The 17,500-nt window shown below is 48.3% G+C and overlaps 4 protein-coding genes across 5 annotated transcripts in view; 2 read left to right on the top strand and 2 right to left on the bottom strand.

Annotated features, from left to right (window-relative positions):
- The window catches only part of LOC125948500 (leucine-rich repeat-containing G-protein coupled receptor 5), a 91,927-nt gene extending 82,806 nt beyond the window's left edge, over positions 1 to 9,121 (bottom strand). The window contains exons 1-2 of the mRNA XM_049674637.1: positions 9,037 to 9,121; positions 5,318 to 5,715 (exon numbers count right to left, since the gene is read on the bottom strand). The gene's annotated coding sequence lies outside the window, so the exon portion shown is untranslated. The remainder of the gene's footprint in view (positions 1 to 5,317; positions 5,716 to 9,036) is intronic.
- Positions 9,122 to 11,949: 2,828 nt separating this feature from the next.
- Positions 11,950 to 14,074, bottom strand: LOC125948502 (uncharacterized). The gene is made up of 2 exons (XM_049674642.1): positions 13,819 to 14,074; positions 11,950 to 13,577 (listed from the first exon to the last, which is right to left on the bottom strand). Exons 1-2 carry the CDS (start codon positions 13,961 to 13,963, stop codon positions 12,205 to 12,207), a joined length of 1,518 nt encoding a protein of 505 aa, XP_049530599.1. The 5' UTR covers positions 13,964 to 14,074; the 3' UTR covers positions 11,950 to 12,204.
- A 253-nt stretch (positions 14,075 to 14,327) lies between these two features.
- Positions 14,328 to 15,249, top strand: LOC125948505 (uncharacterized). Its single transcript, XM_049674646.1, has 4 exons — positions 14,328 to 14,441; positions 14,506 to 14,837; positions 14,909 to 15,005; positions 15,066 to 15,249. The coding sequence occupies exons 1-4, from the start codon at positions 14,426 to 14,428 to the stop codon at positions 15,170 to 15,172; spliced, it is 552 nt and encodes a 183-aa protein (XP_049530603.1). The 5' UTR covers positions 14,328 to 14,425; the 3' UTR covers positions 15,173 to 15,249.
- Positions 15,250 to 16,037: 788 nt separating this feature from the next.
- Positions 16,038 to 17,500, top strand: part of LOC125948503 (microfibril-associated glycoprotein 4-like) — a 2,749-nt gene continuing 1,286 nt past the window's right edge. Inside the window, exons 1-2 of one of the 2 annotated variants that reach the window (XM_049674643.1) lie at positions 16,038 to 17,221; positions 17,290 to 17,500. The exon at positions 17,290 to 17,500 is cut by the window's right edge and continues 814 nt beyond it. In XM_049674643.1, the coding sequence (XP_049530600.1) occupies positions 16,163 to 17,182 (1,020 nt within the window). In that variant the 5' untranslated portion in view covers positions 16,038 to 16,162 and the 3' untranslated portion in view covers positions 17,183 to 17,221; positions 17,290 to 17,500. The remainder of the gene's footprint in view (positions 17,222 to 17,289) is intronic. The other variant, XM_049674644.1, reaches the window with a different exon arrangement.

The following is a 17,500-nucleotide window of genomic DNA, read 5'->3' as shown; positions in this document are numbered from 1 at the left end:
GAGTTTACAATAAAAGCACCTCAATAATCTCCGGGGAGCAACATGAATGTCCAATTAACTTCCAACCCTATCTAGCTACCCTTTTCAACGAAAGGACAATCCGATTTATTTTAAAACCAATAACCAATCGAGATAACCCTAGCAAACGTGAACATCCAGATAAAATAAATCGTTGTTCGTGGGGAATCCGATCCCGGGTATGTAAATATGCGAGGGCACATAAATCAATGCGGAAACGGAAAACTAACACAACTGCCGATGAAAAATCCATCCCGCGTGGCCGATCATTAAAATACCATTAATCAACCCTCGTAGAGCAGAACTTCATCGAAAATCCGACCACCGCACCGGATACCGGAAACCTAAATCCACTTCCCGAGATTCTCTGTATGTTCCGTTGGGGGGGGGGGGGGGGGGTAAACAAGCCGGATAAAGCCGGAACTACCAACCACTAGGACTATCCTCTGTCGTGTCGACCAACCGACTTACGGTCAGATTTGATGTAACCGACTCCGAGACCGCCGATGCAAATCCCACGAGGCAAAGTTGCAGTCATCCTCCACAATAGAGATGGAGAGAATTATCAATTTTCCACCACCAATCACCACCACGTCACGCTCTATTTGCGAGGCAGCATAACGAGGCGGGAGTGGGAGGCTGTGTACGCCCAAAACTGAGCCCACGGCCCAAAACGGCATGACACCAAGAACGTCCTGATAACAGCGAATGAGAACTGGAGAACCGAAAACGAGGAAGGAAAAACTGGAAAGTAAACAAACCAATAACCCACGCTGGACCGGAAGCAACGGCAAAGGACAGCGCCGTTCCCAGCTGCTGCTGCTGGCGTACTCCATGCCAATCCAACAGACCATCGAACCGATGGCTACACTAACCACAGGGAATCGTGGCGTGGCAGACCGACGAGAAGTAGGGCAGATGCGGATGGTCGTCATGATATTTAAGTTTCCGTTCACAGCGCCATTTCCGCCTTCCGCTGGGAGGGGGCGAGAGGGCGAAAGCATTTTTTTCTTTTGCTCTTCATTTTCCTTATCCTCCTGCTACAATTCCATTGTGATGTCGCCTCTGTTTGTTTTTGATAGTTGGGCATCTCATTCATTTCCCCGGCTGTTTTTCGCTGCCATTTCTTTTTCTCCCTTTCCATGGCATGCTTTGGCTAGTCTTCCTCCATTGGCGAGCGTTCGCATCATTGTCCTATTTTACGCAGTTTTCCCCAGACCTATCGAAGGAGCCAAGTGATGCCCATTACACACGCATTTGGTTCCTGCTCTTCCACCCTTCGGACACAGCAGTAGGCGACAGGCGGAGTGCAAGTGAACGGAAAAGAGGAATTTAGCCAGACCATGGTGGACGATGGAGCCCGTAAGAAGTGGGTCGATCGGCTGAAAGATGACGACAGAACGAACTTGGGACGCCTTTTTCCGGACGGATGACAAAGTTCTCGTTGGCTCTCTTCATTTACTGACGGGAATAACGGGACGTGCTTGCTTCCTATTGGAATCTGGGCCAAAACACTAGGACGCATCAATATCATCAGGTTAGTCCCAGTCCAAGAGGTGCAGTCGAAGCCTGGGACTAAACGGGGGGCCGAGTACACGCTCCGCTATCCGCTTAACAAGACTGCTTGTGCAAGCAAACCATCAGAAGGACACTTAGAGCATCGAGAACGTGTACCAGGGTGGGGACGCCGCGATCAAACGATACAAGCGAACGCAAAACAATATTCATTCCCTTATGCCCTGGCCGCACGAATCAATCGGTGGAGCGCGGAGCGGCGTAGCGAAGAGCAAAGATTGCATGCTGGCCCGAGCCCGAGTAACCCACTTTCGGGGTTCGCTTCGATGACGTGACCTTTTCTTCGACTTCTCTTCCCCAACCGTCACCCGCACTGGGCTCGTGGTACTCGATGTTTCGGTAACTGTTTGGCCACAGAAGATCACAGGAAAATGGAGGTGCGGAGGTCGTGTGGGCGATCGACGAGCAGAAAGTTGTTCCATCTATGGCGCTCGAGAGGGTGTAGCAGCGTGCTAGTACGTGCTTCGAACCCCCGGTACCCGGGTATGTATGGGAGCGATAAATAGATATCCAGCTAACGTTGTTTGGTAACGAGAGCATACAGTGACCGGCATAAGTAAAAGCCCACCCCTAGATTTTTGTAGATTTTCGATTGTAAATCCTATATTTTCTATCGTATCCGGCAAGTGTTGTGTTTTTCTTGTAGGTTTAACATTCCTCTTTCAGTTTCACTAGCTTTCATCTCGATTGGATCGATAACAAATTTTTAATAAATGTTTAAATAAGAGATGGTCGATCACAGATGTGACAAAAGTAAAAGCCCACCTACAATGAAATTTCCTTAACAATGAATATGGTCCATCCTTAGCTCGGATTTTAAGTTACAGGTGTTTTGGCATGCCGTCTATACGATTTCAGGTGTATTGAGGTTCAAACTTGTTGAATAACATTCAAAAAAATAATTGTTTTGATAATAACATAATTCTTAATGAAATTTTTATCTAAAATTTCCGAAAAATTCTTGATCCGTTGAAAATCTGGGCTTTGAGAAGGCCATTTGAGAAGGGGAGTGACGCGGGAACATTAAAAAATATTAGTTATTTTAGCAGTATGTTTGTGATCTCTGCCCTGTAGCATAACAAGAGTGCTTTTAAATGGGCTTATTCGTACTGAGTCCATCAAATAGTTATTAAGGGTGTCAACATTATTTTCGCCCGCCGTAATACCATCCTTTTCTTTAAATTGTCCACAAGACCCATGGAAAATACACCCCGCAACTTCATACTACCACCTACGTGCTTGATTATGACCGGTACATTACGTTCTTGCAAACCATGGTTTATTTTCCGCCAATCTCTTTCGTGATAGTTTATACTAAATGTTTCCATTTATGATTCGTCAGACTATAGAACATTGCTCTAGCCTTATTTTAACTTGGTTACACATTTCCGGGTGAAATTCAAACGTTTAACCATATTTTTGGCTTAGAAACGGAAGACTTTTAGCATACGCACTCTTGTACTCATGTAGAGCTAATCTAATGTGGCATAGTTTGCTCCAAAATAGACAGCGACAGGGTTTTCATGATGGAACAGATAGTTAATTCTAACGATTTCCTAATCTCCGGAATGGCTTTTATCATTTGTTTGATCATTCGTCTTCCCAGAACGTCCGTTTTAAAATCTCATTTGCTGTTCTGATGAACATTGGTGATTAGTCATGATGGCATAAAGGTGTCCCCTACTAATAATATTTTTTCTGTTAATATCTGTTGAGACACATGATTGAATCAATGCTGCATAAGAAGATTTCGTGCATGCAACGATTTTTTTTCCTCCCATACACTCATTTCTTTAGCGAAAACCCGTGTGCAATCGACTTACTACTGGAACTGCTACGATTGATGGATTAAATTACTGTAAACAATAATGGGGGGGAGGGGGGGACCTAAAACTTTAAAACAGATGCAAACTAAAGGCCTAACAAAGATATAGTAACCAGAGGGCTTTATTAGAGTCACAATAATATTTATTGTAAAGTGGGCTTTTACTTTTGTCACATCTGTGATCGACCATCTCTCATTTAAACATTTATCAAAAATTTGTTATCAATCCAATCGAGATGAAAGCTAGTGAAACTGAAAGAGGAATGTTAAACCTACAAGAAAAACACAACACTTGCCGGATACGATAGAAAATGTAGAATTTATAGTCAAAAATCTACAAAAATCTAGGGGTGGGCTTTTACTTATGCCGGTCACTGTAAACAACGGGACAGAGGGACTCACAAGGAGGGAGGGACCCGACCCGGCCGATACGAACCAAAAAGGACGAACCAAACGAACGAAGTTGTATCGTTGGGCACCGGTTTGCAGCCGTTGGATACGGTGGAAGGATCCACGAAAGCGTATGGATTCGGTAATTGAGTCGTTAGTACAGGGTACGATCCGTACCGTCGTGCTTCGCCGTTCGCTGAGTCCTGCAGCGCAAGGATTTGTCGAAGGTTAATAAGATAATTAATAAATATTGCTTACGAGGAGCTACGGTTCTTCGTGCAGCCTTTTTTCGTTCAATGCGATTGATTGGCCGCCACGTTTGCTGTGTTGTGGTGTTTGTGGTTTCAATAGAAAAGGCTAGACTGTTTGAGGTCTTGATCGTAATTAAGACTTCTCCACAGTGTTCAGCCACAATTTGTTTCATTTCATTCCACTTTTGAAGGCAATTGAAACGCACACCACCTCATTGTGGACATCCCGCAATTGCAAGACTACTGAAGCAATTCCGAACGGAAACAGGAGGGGAATTACTCGATTATACGAGATATTTAGCATCTCAATTATGGTTCTCTTTGGGGTGTCTTAGGCCCCACAGACTGGGGGCTGGGCGCATTAAAAAGGGTCCATAATTAGTGGTAAACGATGGTGGTTTCCCTCCCGCTGCGTGCCGGAACCATCATCCGGTTTACTGACGCCACAAACTCATTCAGCCTTTTTGACGGACCGTGCGTTCGCTTTTGGTGATCCATAAAAGCACAGTGGCTGGCAAATTCGAGCATCATAAAACCACAAGACAACGCGCCCGCGCGCCTTCCGAGCACTTCGTCCGGACAGCGGAGAATATGGCCCTTTAATTACAAACCCAAAGTTCGCTTTGGTAGAACGCGGTGGCCACACAGGATGGCTGGTTGGCTGGGATTCGAAACAACACAAAAAATGCGGAAAGAAAAATGGATGATTCTCTTTAAAGGTCTGCGGCTCCCTTTGTGTGCGATCACTTCAGCCTTCTTGCAGACGTCGGACCGGAAAAACCTTTTCTTCAACCATTCCAAAAGTGGCCGCTTCCGTATGGAATCACGCGAAAAACAGGGGCATGCGTTCCACTTGCCGGGCATGCTTTAAAACAAACAAGACGCTGTAACTGGAGTAGATGAAGCGAAACGTTGGGGCTTTTGCCGGGTTTTGCCGAGGTTGCCAGAGTTTCATAACCGTAAACGATGCTAAAGGTTGGTCACAAGGTGATGCATAATTTAGGATGGATGTGTTCTAAGAAAGTGAAGCGTTTTTCCAAGAGCACGCTAGTTCGTGGCACATGCTTATGAAGTTTAATTTGATGCTAATGGATCCTATCAACGCAACTTTGCAACTTGAGCCGAGTACCGAGTATTATCACCGATATGAAGAGAAGGTTGTTGTTAAGGAACTTGAAGTTATTTTTCCTCATATGAGACTAAGGCCGAGTGTCTGTTTAGTGTCAGTTTGCGGTTGGGTTTTGCGGCATTGGCTTACCGTTTGATGCTCGCCTTTGATGGTGTTATTCGATTTCGATCGTTGCTGCTCGTAATCTCGAACCACTTTCTAACGATCACTTATCTCTGGCGCTTGTTATGACTCGTTCTCGCGTTTCATTCATCCAATCTGTTTAACAATTTATCTTCATTCGTTTCACAATTTCATTGCGGCGCGTTCCACAATCACAAACACTGTCACGATCACCGATTTCGCTTTCTTTCTGGTCACATTTGCATCGAACAGACCGTTTAGAAGAACTTGTCAGTATCACAAACAACACGATCACTGGTTCGCTTCAATTTTCTTGTGCACAAAACTCACTCTCTTAACCTCCATTCTCATTCCGCGCACTTTTTTGTAATACAGAATTCAGTTAAGAAGCTAAGAATCTTCTTCTGCAACGAAAAAAAAGCGATAAGAAATCCGGTCGCATTCTTCATTTTCGCTGCACGCGCGACCTCGACAACTCCCCAACTTCATCTCTTCATTAAGCATTCGCGCACCCATCGCGACGGTAGCGAGTGACACGCGAACCACGCTCGGATTGTCGGCCGGGAAGGGGGTCGTGCATAAATTTATGCATAATTATGAGACAGAGGGTGCTGTTGCTGCCGCTGCTGTTGCCCGTGGGCTTCACGCGGGCTTTGCACGCGAACATCTTTCATGTTTTTTCCCATATTTCGTCTACCTTCACTCGTACATCTTCTCGTCTCGTGATCGCAACGGTCGATGTAACGGCGGCGACGACGACGACCACCACCGACCGCCGACAGATTATTGATGACTTCGGGTGGCACATTCATTTACGATTCAAACATCTTCAACAGCAACACACAAAAAAAAAAGATGGTGAAGGGAAACGCAACCGGGAGCACCACCAAAAAGGCGGACCGCGCAACGTACGATGTACGATCCGATTTCTGGCGGTTGGAAATTTATTTATTTATAAATCTTCCCTCGCACCCTTGACCGGCGGCTAGCGCGGTGGGTGGACAGTGGCAGTGGCAGTGCAGTGCATGACGATGATCCGGACCTGGAGTTGTGCATCGTCTTTCGCGTTTCTGTCTCAGCGCGATAAGACTCGCGGACGTTTCTTGCTGTTGCATTCCCCGTCCGACCGTTTTGGCACATTAATTTCACCGTACTCCTCTCCCAACTTACCCCAAAACCCAAACCAGGGGGCCGGACGTGACGGTGCCGGCCGGCCACAATTTGCCAAATGGATGGATCATTTATACGATTTTATTGTGGATGTGATTTGATGATTTTATGACGCCGAAGATAGCAATTATAGCCTAGCGCCTTTGGGGTGCCGGGAGTCTCCCTTTTACAACCCAGACAAACAATCTCAACCTCACCGCCCCCGAACTACCCCAAACCGAGGGGGTGTTTTTCGGGGCGTTGGAATGTGGCACTGTCTCAGCTTCCGGGACGCGTCGTCTTGAAAGGAAGGGAATGTGTGCTGCGAGGGAAATAAATTTCGAAATTATCCGCTCCATTAATTTGTTCCCACTTTCGCGCACACACACACAGGCATCTGAGATACACGGCCTCAGATTCCTATTCGATCAGTCCCGTCAGTGCCATCATCATCGGGTCCGTTGGTGGGCGGTGATCATGTATTTTCTTCCGTGGCAATCGGCACTTTTGGCTCGAATACTGGTACAAAGCGTAGAGCATGTGGAACCCGGATAAAATGAATGTCCCAGTAGCAGTAGCAGTTGTTTGGCCAAACCGTGACGACCAGCGTACCAGCGAGTACGCCGCGTAGTCTCGCGGCCGCGTGACCATTTCTGGTTCACTCCACACTTGGCATCGGGTGGCAGGAATTTTGCCAACTATGGCTGCGAGCGCAAAATGTGTGTGTGTGTGTGTGTTTTTTTTTAAAAAAAGGTCCTCCCCGTATCGTCCGTTGTCGCGACGTTTGGCCGATCGGCGCGAGCGTTTCGGCATTTCAAGCGGCGTCTGGGTGGCATCATCATCGTCATCGAACGATGCGTCACCGTCGCCGTAGAGTCCGCGTCGAGAGGACAACACTTTCAACAATCAGAAACAAGGATAGCGTACGGGTGGAAGGAAGGCGAAAAATGAAACGGCATTACAACATGGTACCATCGCTAGTTGCGACACAATTACACATTTCAAGCACGAGGATACCATCGAATTAACCTCAATGTGAGTTTGCAAAACGGTTTAGTACCGGTGTGTTTATGTGTGTGTGTGTGTGTGTGGTACTACGGTTTTGGTCGTACGGTACGGCCCTACTCTCGAGTGCCCTGTCACTGCTATGCTCCATTACCATGCTAAAGCGCACAGCTGCTGTACCGGAGCAGTAGCAGCATCGCCCCGGTGCACGGGCTAATGAGGATGAAAGTTCAAAACAACCACCACCGTCCTCATTCCGCTTCGGATCATTAGGGGTGGTTAGCATCTCGTAGCGCTTCCTACATAATCCCAACCCATAAACCGGTGTTCCGATGCGAGCATCCGAGGCTCTGGTGCTGTGTGTACATGATCCGGTATTCAACCACCGCTGCGGAGAGGCAGAGCAACTTGGCGATACTGCATTCCACGCGGTCAACTCACTCTCCCCCCGGGGATCGAAGTAACAGTTCTTGAGCTCGATGGCAACGACGACTAAATAAAAATCACATCCACTACGACCACCATCACGACTATCATCACGTTGGCCATTGCACAGCACTATGCCACCGGTTGCTGCGACCAAACCACCGAACAAGCCGAAAGCAAAAAAAAAGTAACAAAACTCGATCCAAGTATCCGACTCAGAGGGACACCCGGCCCTCCCCGCTCAAGCAGAGACCAGCGTTGCACGCAAAATGCACGCGCGCGTCCATTGCACACAGCCACACATACATACACACACACACGCACTAGCGCACGCACGATAATACACTGATCGAAGCGATGGAGAGCGCAAGCGAACACGCGTGAAGGTGAAGAGCGCAAAAATGGAGGGCGACGAAAGACGAAAACCTTGCGGGATGGGCGGGGAGGGGGGTGGTCGGTTACTGTGGGTGCACCACACCATATCCGACCCTTTTCGGTGAAGGGGCACCGCGCGTTTTAGTAGTAGTACATGCGTGGCCTGCTCACACTGTCTGTACTCTCGCGACCACGCACCACGATCCGTCCTCTCACAATCAACAGCACACCTTTGGCACCACCCAGACACTTCTGTACTTCTCTCGTGGTTTCCCGATTGTCTCGCGCTGGTCGCACGAGGATGTAAAGCCCTTTTGACGACACCCAGTCTGCTATCAGCTGCCTGCGTAAGGTCGTCGATGGTGGCGATGGTGGTGTCTCTGTACCACCACAGCTCTGAACGCACATCGGGGGCTCGCTCGACGCAGGCACCTAGTTAGTGCACCATCGATGGACGTCAGGAACGAAGCAAGGCAGCAGCAGCAGCAGCAGTTTGTGACCCTCAAAAGGCAAAAAAAATCCGACCGTAATTACGCACACACTGATACACCACGCTAGCACGCTGTGGGCCTCTGGTTGTTGGTCTGAGGCCGGCTATCCGAGGAGAAGGAGTTAAAGCACCACAGCAGGGGAACGCGGTCACTACACCACCACGTGAGCTTGTGTTGTTGTGTGTTGTTGCCACAACAAACATGCTCTATGCTGGTACCTCTGCAAAGGATCATCTCCAGCAGAAGGAGCCCCTCAAGGACCTTATGTAGGTAGTATACCTTATGACGTACCACGTACCACGACACTAGAGACTGCACCGGAGGTGAGAGATGTGACACACTACGCGCACGTGACGCAACGTCGTGTTAGGAGGGAACACCGTTCTGGTTGAATGATCGAACGCAACTGTCGACTACTACTAGGTCAGACGCGTTGCTTGCTCGCTGGCGGCCTAACTGCCTAGATGGCTGGCCTGGCTGGCTAGCTGGCTGACTGCGTGGTTGCTGCTACGTCGTCGTCGTCGTCGTCATCGTCGTTGTCGTCAGTACCCCACTATACTATGTGGAGGGCGCGCTGAGAGTACACAACACCACTAGCAGCAGCGCGGCTCTAGTTGCTTTGGTCTGGTTGGTCCGCAGGTCTCGTCCAAGGTTTTGCGCGATGTACGACGTACGACGGGTCGGCAGCTCGGCAGTTGCGTGAGCTCTGCAGGATACTCAGACTTTGTGAGAGAAACCCGATGTTTCACTTCGGGTCGCCCCCCAAAGTGGGGTCGAACCGCCGAAGGATCAAGAGAGTAAATTAGTAATGCTCTGCCCAATCGGCTCCTGGTGAGGTTACACCATATGTTGGTGTTATGTTTGTGAAATTCTTTCACTGAATTGAAATCGTTTTACAAAATAAGAATATCGGATCTGATAACGATTCCTGCCGATATTTTTCTATGCATTTTCTCTCCATGCTGGTGGAGCACTAAGCGGCTCCATCTCGCGGTTTGCCTGCTCTCCACATTCTCTTACGCTGATGCCGGTCTCTGGGGGCGCTCGTCGTTCGTGGTGGAGCTCACGCGATGATGCACGACGACGCCACGTTCGCGGAAACACGAAAAATCACGTGTGTGGCCACTCGGCCGACGACGACGACGACGACGATTCGTGGCTCGAATATGCCGCTCGAATTTCCATTCATACCGGTTTCTTCCTCCTTCCCTTGCACCTCAACACATTGCACACCCTCCACGAGGTACGTCACCGAAGCGATTTCATGCGCTTATCGCACTCGACGCCACGATTCCCACGATTTGATTAAAACACCACGGTACAGCTGATGGTATGTGGGGGGAGGGCGAGCGCATTGGTGAATGGGAGATGAAAGAAGCTCGATTCATTCATCCATTCAACGGTAGGTCACAAAAGAAGAAAGGGAAGCTACCACGACGACGACGAATCGAGTCGGAAAACTAGGTATCGCATTTTCCGGAATAAAAAGTAGAATAACTGGCGCCAGTAATTGGAGCATTTTGAGGGGTTTTTTTCGGGCGTTAGGGGCTTTCGGACATTATCTAAATCCCACCGAGGTCCGCGGATTAAACGCTAGCGCCGCTGGTCGGTTGAAGACGATCCAAAAGAGCACCGGTAAGGAGATTTACGCGGGAACAAAGCTCAATCAACACCGGAGGTTGTTTCATTACGCTGCTCGGCATTGACCCTAATTTTTGCTTCACCAAACCGCCGTTCTCTCCCAAATCGAGCATCCATATGTATTTGAATTGTGCGCGCCGCGGACGACCGTTGCCCCCAAGTGTTTCTCAAAAACATTCCATCAAGATCAAGCCCATGGCCAGCTCCGTCGTGCTGGCTAAACTACCGATCCTGAACGCCAATCGTGGCCATATCTCGTTGGCTCGGTGCTTGATGCTGCTGGACCGAAGGTTCCACCAAATGGAACTTCATTCACAGCGCCGCTGCGCTCTGCGGTGCTGATCCGCAACCTTCACCAACAGAGCCACCGCAGACGGCACCAGAGTGACATGAACATGAACCCCCGCTCCCCGAGAGAAGGAGCGCCAGGGAAGGGGGACACCTTTCACTCGTTAATCTTCCAAAACTCTTCACGCTCCTAAGCTCGAAGCGATCGCATGCCACGCCAGCTGCTGGACTAGCGTGTCACGTGGACTCGTTGCACGCGAGTGCGCGGTGCGGTGTCACGATCCGATCCGTGCTGATGGCCAGCCAGCAAGAGCGAAAAACGCGCTTCAAAAACCTCGATGCCCCAATTGCGACCTGTGGTAGACACTCGAAACGAATCGAATTCGATTTGGTCTCGCAAAAATGGAGAGTAAAAAAAACAGAGTCATTCCCTCGCCAGTGACCTACACGCGGTGGAGGGTCTCTCCCTCTCTAAAACGGCCCCTTAGCTAACCTGTTTTCGACGCACCACTCTTTCCCACTCCTCCTCCCCGTCCCTCGCCAAGCTCAACGCACTTTGAGGCGCGTCATGACCGCGAACCACACGACACCACACCACCACCAACACCAGCTGCTGCTTGCTCGTGATCGCCTGTGCGCCCTGTGTGTGATTTCTTGAGTTTCATGAATGTTTTATGTCATTACATCCAATTACGTAATGCAGAAGAACCGTGGGGCCATTGTGACCCCGCCACTCGGTTCGCCAACGCGCGCCCGCTTTTTGGCGATTTCCAGAGATCCAGCACTGATCGTATCCGTTGCATTTGAGTTTGTGCAAATTAGCAAGAAAATTTGATATGCTCAACGCCAATCTGCATCGCTTACACCACCAAGACATGAGCGGAAGTTGCTTGAAAATGTCGTCGTCCTAGTTCAAGATCGGTTCCTTGGCGCGTGTACTTTAACCGCACGATCATTACACTACACGCAGCATAAGACAATCGCCTAGCATCGCCGATCATAACTAGCGACCGGATGAGTAATGCACCTACGTGCGTGCCGAGTGCTTGATTGGCGTGTGCAGGAACGTGACGTGCAGTCGACGGTCGGAGGTCGCAGAGGTGTAGAGACCTGGACCACCTCGTGTGCACCAGGGTGAGCAAATGCATTTGAATTTAATTAATTTGCATGTAACGCGCAGGGAGCAGAGAGATCGAGAGATATACAAACCATGACCGCGAGTGATGATGCATCCTGATGCTAGATAATGCGTGTCTGTGGACCGTGAGCGCATAAAATGTAGCAACTATAAACACACCTTCCTTATCATCTTTACGAATCTCGCTTTATTACAACGGATGACAAATGTTTGTGAACAACGCATTATGATCGAAAACCAAACCTTTGATCGGTGCTGTGTTAACGAAAGCGATCGGCCAGGCGGCGATGTGTCGGTGGTACAGAACAAAACATCAAACCAATGCTCTTCGTACTCGACGCTCTAGTTCTTCCGTGGGTCCAGCATCTGTCCAGCCCATCTCAGTAGTCATCGCCACGGGACACCACTTCCTTGCAGGTCGGTCGCAACATGATCGTGTGTTCGTACTGGGCCGTGAAACTGCCCTTGACGTCGCAAAGTGGTGGATATGCCTCGACGATACCCTTATCGCACAGATCCTTTAGTGCCATCTGATACTTGGTCGCACCAGCACGGTCCAACCAGCGCTTGCAGAACGCTAGCGTGCCAAAGTTCCGACAGATCGTGCCCAGTAGCTGCTTGGAGGATTGAAGCCGTAGTGGCACCATCGGTGCATCGAAATTCTTCATGTAGTGCGAGCAATCCATATCATCGTGCACCAGACCACGACCGGTGGAACCAAACGTTTCGATGGCGTAGAACTCGTTCTCCTCCATTCGCGTCGTCTCGCCACCCTTCACGATGGGGACCGTTTTACCGGCATGGATCCTGTACGGGCTGATCGAGTGACCGTTCAGGTTGCGGATGCTCTTCACCTGGTACGTTTTGCCGTCCAGCTCGACCTCGTACGATTCCATGACCTCCTGGATGGCCGCACCGATATCGCACAGCCTAACGTCGATTCCCGCTTCCCGGATGCCGGTTTCCGTCGCCTCCCGGACCGCCTCCAGTAACTTATCGTACTTCGGGTTGAACGACAGCGTAAACGCACAATCGATAATGCGTCCCTTGATGTGCGTTCCGAAATCGATCTTCGTCACATCATCGTACAGCAACACCGTGGGATCACCGGCGTTCGGTGTGTAATGTGCCGCACAGTGATTCCTCGAGCAACCGGTCGGGAAGGCTAAGCCCGCCTCCAGACCCTTCTCGCCGATCAGACGACGGGCGGTCCCTTCCAGCTCCTCGCAAATCTCAATCATCGTCATGCCCGGTTTAATCCATTTCTGCATGTACTGGCGCGTTTGACGATGCGCTTCGGCCGCCTGTCGCAGTTCGTTGTAGATGTCAAGCTGCATGCGATCCAGCGCTCGCTTTTCTTCACTCGTGAACCGATCCTTGGCCGTCGTTGAATCAGGATACTGCATAATCTGTCCTTCGGGGTACTTTGCGTCCGGGAACTGTTCCGATATCGGCACGGAGGGAGCTGTGAGCTTCAAATTGCCTCCGGCACCCGCTGGTGCACCGCCACCGGCAGCACCACCTCCCGCTCCTCCCTTCTTTTTGTTACGCTTCTTCTTCTTTTTCTTCGCGCCGTCTGTGGACGGAGTTTCGGCGCCCTCCTCTTCGTCATCCTCCTCCTCGGCGTCCTCTTCACCATTTTCCGGTGCGGCGGGCTTCTTCTTCGATTCCTCCTTGGCAGCCGACTTCTGATCGGCCGCTTTGCGTTCCGCTAAGGCCTCATTTAACGCATCATCATCTTCCTTTTCGGCCGCTGTAGAAGAGAATGTCCCGGAAATGATTAGTAACCGAATCCGGCAAAATTGCGCGTCGGATTGCTCTCGTTTCTCTTGCGCAAATAAACCCGCAACGTGCAACCATAACCTCAACGCTGGATCCAAGCAAGCGGGCCGCAAGAACCCGCACAGGAATTAACGAGTGAACAAGAAACGGAAGTTGGCCATCGTGACCCTCTGGTCGGAGTAGCGATCCGGTAAGAACCCGGCCAAACTTACCCGATTTTTTTGGCTTTTTTGAGCGCTTCTTTTTCTTCTTGGCCTCGGTCACATTTTCGTTCGCAATAACCTCATCCTCATCGTTCTGGTCTGCATCGTCGGCTACTTCGTCCAACGATTTCGGTTTGGTTTCTACCGCAGCCATTTTACGGGCTAAAGTTTGTTAATTTTCAGCACTAAAACTTTTCAGCACTTAAACAGGGAAATTTTTACGTACAACTTTTGGATTTTTTTGTTTTACACCCAGATAGCTACTTCCCAGAACTGCCAAAGTCTCCCTCAATCCAGATAGCACTGAGAAGAGTTCTCTTTTCGCGCGCACAAGAAACACGGCCTAATTGGCCAGATTTCGGGAAGCAGAACAAACGGTAAAAGACCAATACATACACCTCAACCGAAATAAATAATTTAAGCGGTAATCGTTCGCAATTGTAAAATCGTTCCCCACAAAATTCTCTAGAGAGAAGATCTTCTAACTGCTATCTGGGTAGCTCTTTTAGCGCGCACAAGAAACACCGCTTAATGGTAAACAAACGCGAAAAACCAAAACAAAAAATCCCAAAATCCGTGAAACCGATTTTTCCGGACTCAAAATCGTTATTAAAAAATGCAGGATGATACAGGTGAGAAACTGCGACGGTGTGGTGCATTTCCTTGCGATACTCATTTCCGTTTCCTTTGGAGCAGAGGACACCCAGTCGGATGACTCGGGGGCAGAGAACGTCCTGAAAATGAGCTGCCCGCTCCGGGAACAGGACCGATTTCTGCCGATAGCCAACATCACGAAAATCATGAAACGCGGCATACCACCTAATGGCAAGATTGCCAAGGATGCACGCGAATGCATACAAGAGTGTGTTTCGGAGTTCATATCATTCCTCACATCCGAGGCCAGCGATCGGTGCCACATGGAGAAGCGGAAGACGATCAATGCAGAAGATATCATTTGCTCTATGTACGCGCTCGGCTTCGAGAACTACATTGATCCGCTGAAGGTGTTCATGGCCAAATATCGAGAGGTATAGGATTCGATTGATCCGGGGTTTGTGCTGCAAACGTTTCTTAATTCCGTTTGTCTTTTCCATCACAGTGCACCGCAGCCGAGCGCCTAAGCTCGGACGAGTCTCACGAGCCAACACAATATGAACCGACCGAGACACAAGCTGCGGACAATCAGCAGCCTTCCAGTAAATTACGCCATCCTGTATTGCCTTTGCGTAGTTGCTAAAGTAGCTCTCTTCTTGCAGCATCAAACCAGGCCAATATTGTACCGGGCACGAGTCACACAGAAATCATATACCAAACGAATGACGGGACGATATGCTTCAAAAACGAGTCTTTCGAGAATATGTGAGCTTGCTTGCACAATAGTTTGCTTCAGTTTCAATACAGTTGACGATTTATTCCCAATAAATGCGAGCTTGTAGAACATTTCTGGTGTTTTCTACCTTGGATTCTCCATCTGTTTCCGCTGCTTCGTTCTGTTCGTGTGCTGATTCGGCAACCACCTCGATTGTTTCGTATTTAGTCGTTGTATTGCCGGGAGACGCTACGCATTCCATCTCGTCGTTTCAAATCGTTTGCTCTTCATCATCCCCTTCAGAAGATGTATCATTCCGCATTATGTATTTGGTCAACCATTTTAAAGAAAATCCTCTGCTGTGTTGGGTTTGCAGGGTATGTGTTGTACAGCAGGAGCCGCTTTCTTTGGCAATGTTCCGGAGACGCTTCGATGCCTACAACCTTCAGCATGGCGGAGATATCTATCCAAAACTGGGTATCTTCGTTTAGCACATTTATATCCGAACAATAGCTTTGTGCTTCTATTTGCTGGAGCAGTGAAAGTATTTCGTTCCTTTTCCATATTTTTGCAGTGGGTTGCAAAAATGCAGTTGGTTATTTTCTTATCTTAAAAAGTCTGATTAAATTTATCACATTTTAGCACCAAAAATGCGTATTTAATCGATTTTACGATGATTTTTTCCCTCCTGTTCAACGAAATTAAAAAAAACATGTTTCCAACCCCTCCAGTTCAGATTTGGGGTCGCATCAGAGATTAAATTGATTCCAGCGAACCGTAAGCTCATATCACTATGTTTTGATTAGGCCTGAACCGACACCTACTCAAGATTTAACCGTAATCATCTGAGACATACTTAGAACAGATAACCATTCGTAGAACCAGCACAGAATACCATTCAGAGCGTTCTTACTCTAACTCCTATCGTCATGTGCTTATTAAACATCGAATAAATCGAAATGGACGCCTTCTATTTAAGCAACAGTTGAGTGGTAGACGTTTGATTCGCATTGTGTTTAGTATTGTTCCGCCACATTTTTCAAGATGTACGGGATGTTTCGGTTCCTACTTGCGGTCTATGTAGTGTTCACCGGAAGCATAGTTCGTCCTATTGAAAGCAAAAAAATGTTTGGTGAATTTTACTTCGAAATCATCGTATCAAAACTCGATGGCATAAGTAGCTCAATGGAGCGATTACAAACTGAGGTGCAAAGGCAACAAGAAGAAATTATGAAAACCCGTGATGAGTGTTTGAAGTGGCAAACAGAGATCATGTCCACGATCGCTTCAAAGCAGGCTTATGAGGAAGAGATCTTGACCAATTTGTCGTTGAAGCTTACGGAGTTGTCCAAACAACAAAGTGATATCGCCATACGCGATAATCGAGAAGGAAAGTATCTGGAACTTATGGCACGCATGCAGTTTGGATCATTTCGATCATGCAAAGATATACCGGTGAAGGTATCTGGAGTTTTCAACTTCCGTGCGAAGGATACATTACCCTCTTTCCGTGCCTTTTGTGAGCAAGATAAACATGGAGGCGGTTGGATGATCATTCATCATCGTTACGATGGCTCACTCAACATGGATCGAAATTGGAATGACTATAGGAATGGATTTGGTACGGTTGGAGAAGAAGTCTGGATCGGCTTAGAACGTATTCATCAAATGACGACTGCGCAGGATCATGAGCTTCTGGTAGAAATGATCGACTTCGATGGGCAGTACAAATACGCTCGCTATGACGCGTTTGTGATCGGCAGTGAATCCGAAGGTTATAGTCTTAAGGTGTTGGGCGGTCATACTGGCACTGTGGGCGATTCTTTGAAACAGCACGTTGGAATGAAATTTACGACGAAGGATCGCAAAAACGATAAGAGCAATCATAATTGTGCAAGAAGGTGGACAGGAGGCTGGTGGTTTCATAACTGCTATACTGCACATCTTAACGGCCCGTATTTAGACAACGATCAGGTTGAAAATTCTAAAATGGAATGGTATCATTTCAAAAACGGTTGGAATGGATTGAGTTACGCGAGAATGATGATACGTCCATTGATATGAACAATGGAAAGAGCGTTATTATTCAAGCGACTGGAACTGGTGTGTATTTATATAAATCAAGATTTCCAAAAATAAAAGATTGATTCATTTTATTTAACAATCAACAGACCTTTTTCAACAATGCCTGACTCAGTAACACCGATGGGATTGCCAGAGATCTTGTGAAAACACACAATCATAAGCGCCATATCATGCTGTAGCTCATATCACTATGTTTTGCTGCAGCCTGAACCGAAATCATCTCAAGATAGCTCCACAATCATCTGAGACATTTTTAGAATTGGGACCCTAGCAGAGAGTAACATTCAGAGCGTTCTT

This window comes from Anopheles darlingi, chromosome 2, assembly GCF_943734745.1.
Source record: "Anopheles darlingi chromosome 2, idAnoDarlMG_H_01, whole genome shotgun sequence".
Taxonomy (NCBI): Eukaryota; Metazoa; Arthropoda; class Insecta; order Diptera; family Culicidae; genus Anopheles; species Anopheles darlingi.
Note: the sequence above shows the minus strand (reverse complement) of the source record. Positions and strands in the feature narration are given on the sequence as shown.

Excerpts from the sequence above, each read along its gene's own strand:
- LOC125948502 (XM_049674642.1), bottom strand. The coding sequence starts at position 13,963 with ATGGCTGCGGTAGAAACCAAACCGAAATCGTTGGACGAAGTAGCCGAC. Across the intron at positions 13,578-13,818 it reads AAAAAAGCCAAAAAAATCGG|CGGCCGAAAAGGAAGATGAT; the intron begins GTAAGTTTGGCC and ends TCTCTTCTACAG.
- LOC125948505 (XM_049674646.1), top strand. Across the intron at positions 14,838-14,908 it reads TCATGGCCAAATATCGAGAG|TGCACCGCAGCCGAGCGCCT; the intron begins GTATAGGATTCG and ends TTTCCATCACAG. Across the intron at positions 15,006-15,065 it reads GGACAATCAGCAGCCTTCCA|CATCAAACCAGGCCAATATT; the intron begins GTAAATTACGCC and ends CTCTTCTTGCAG.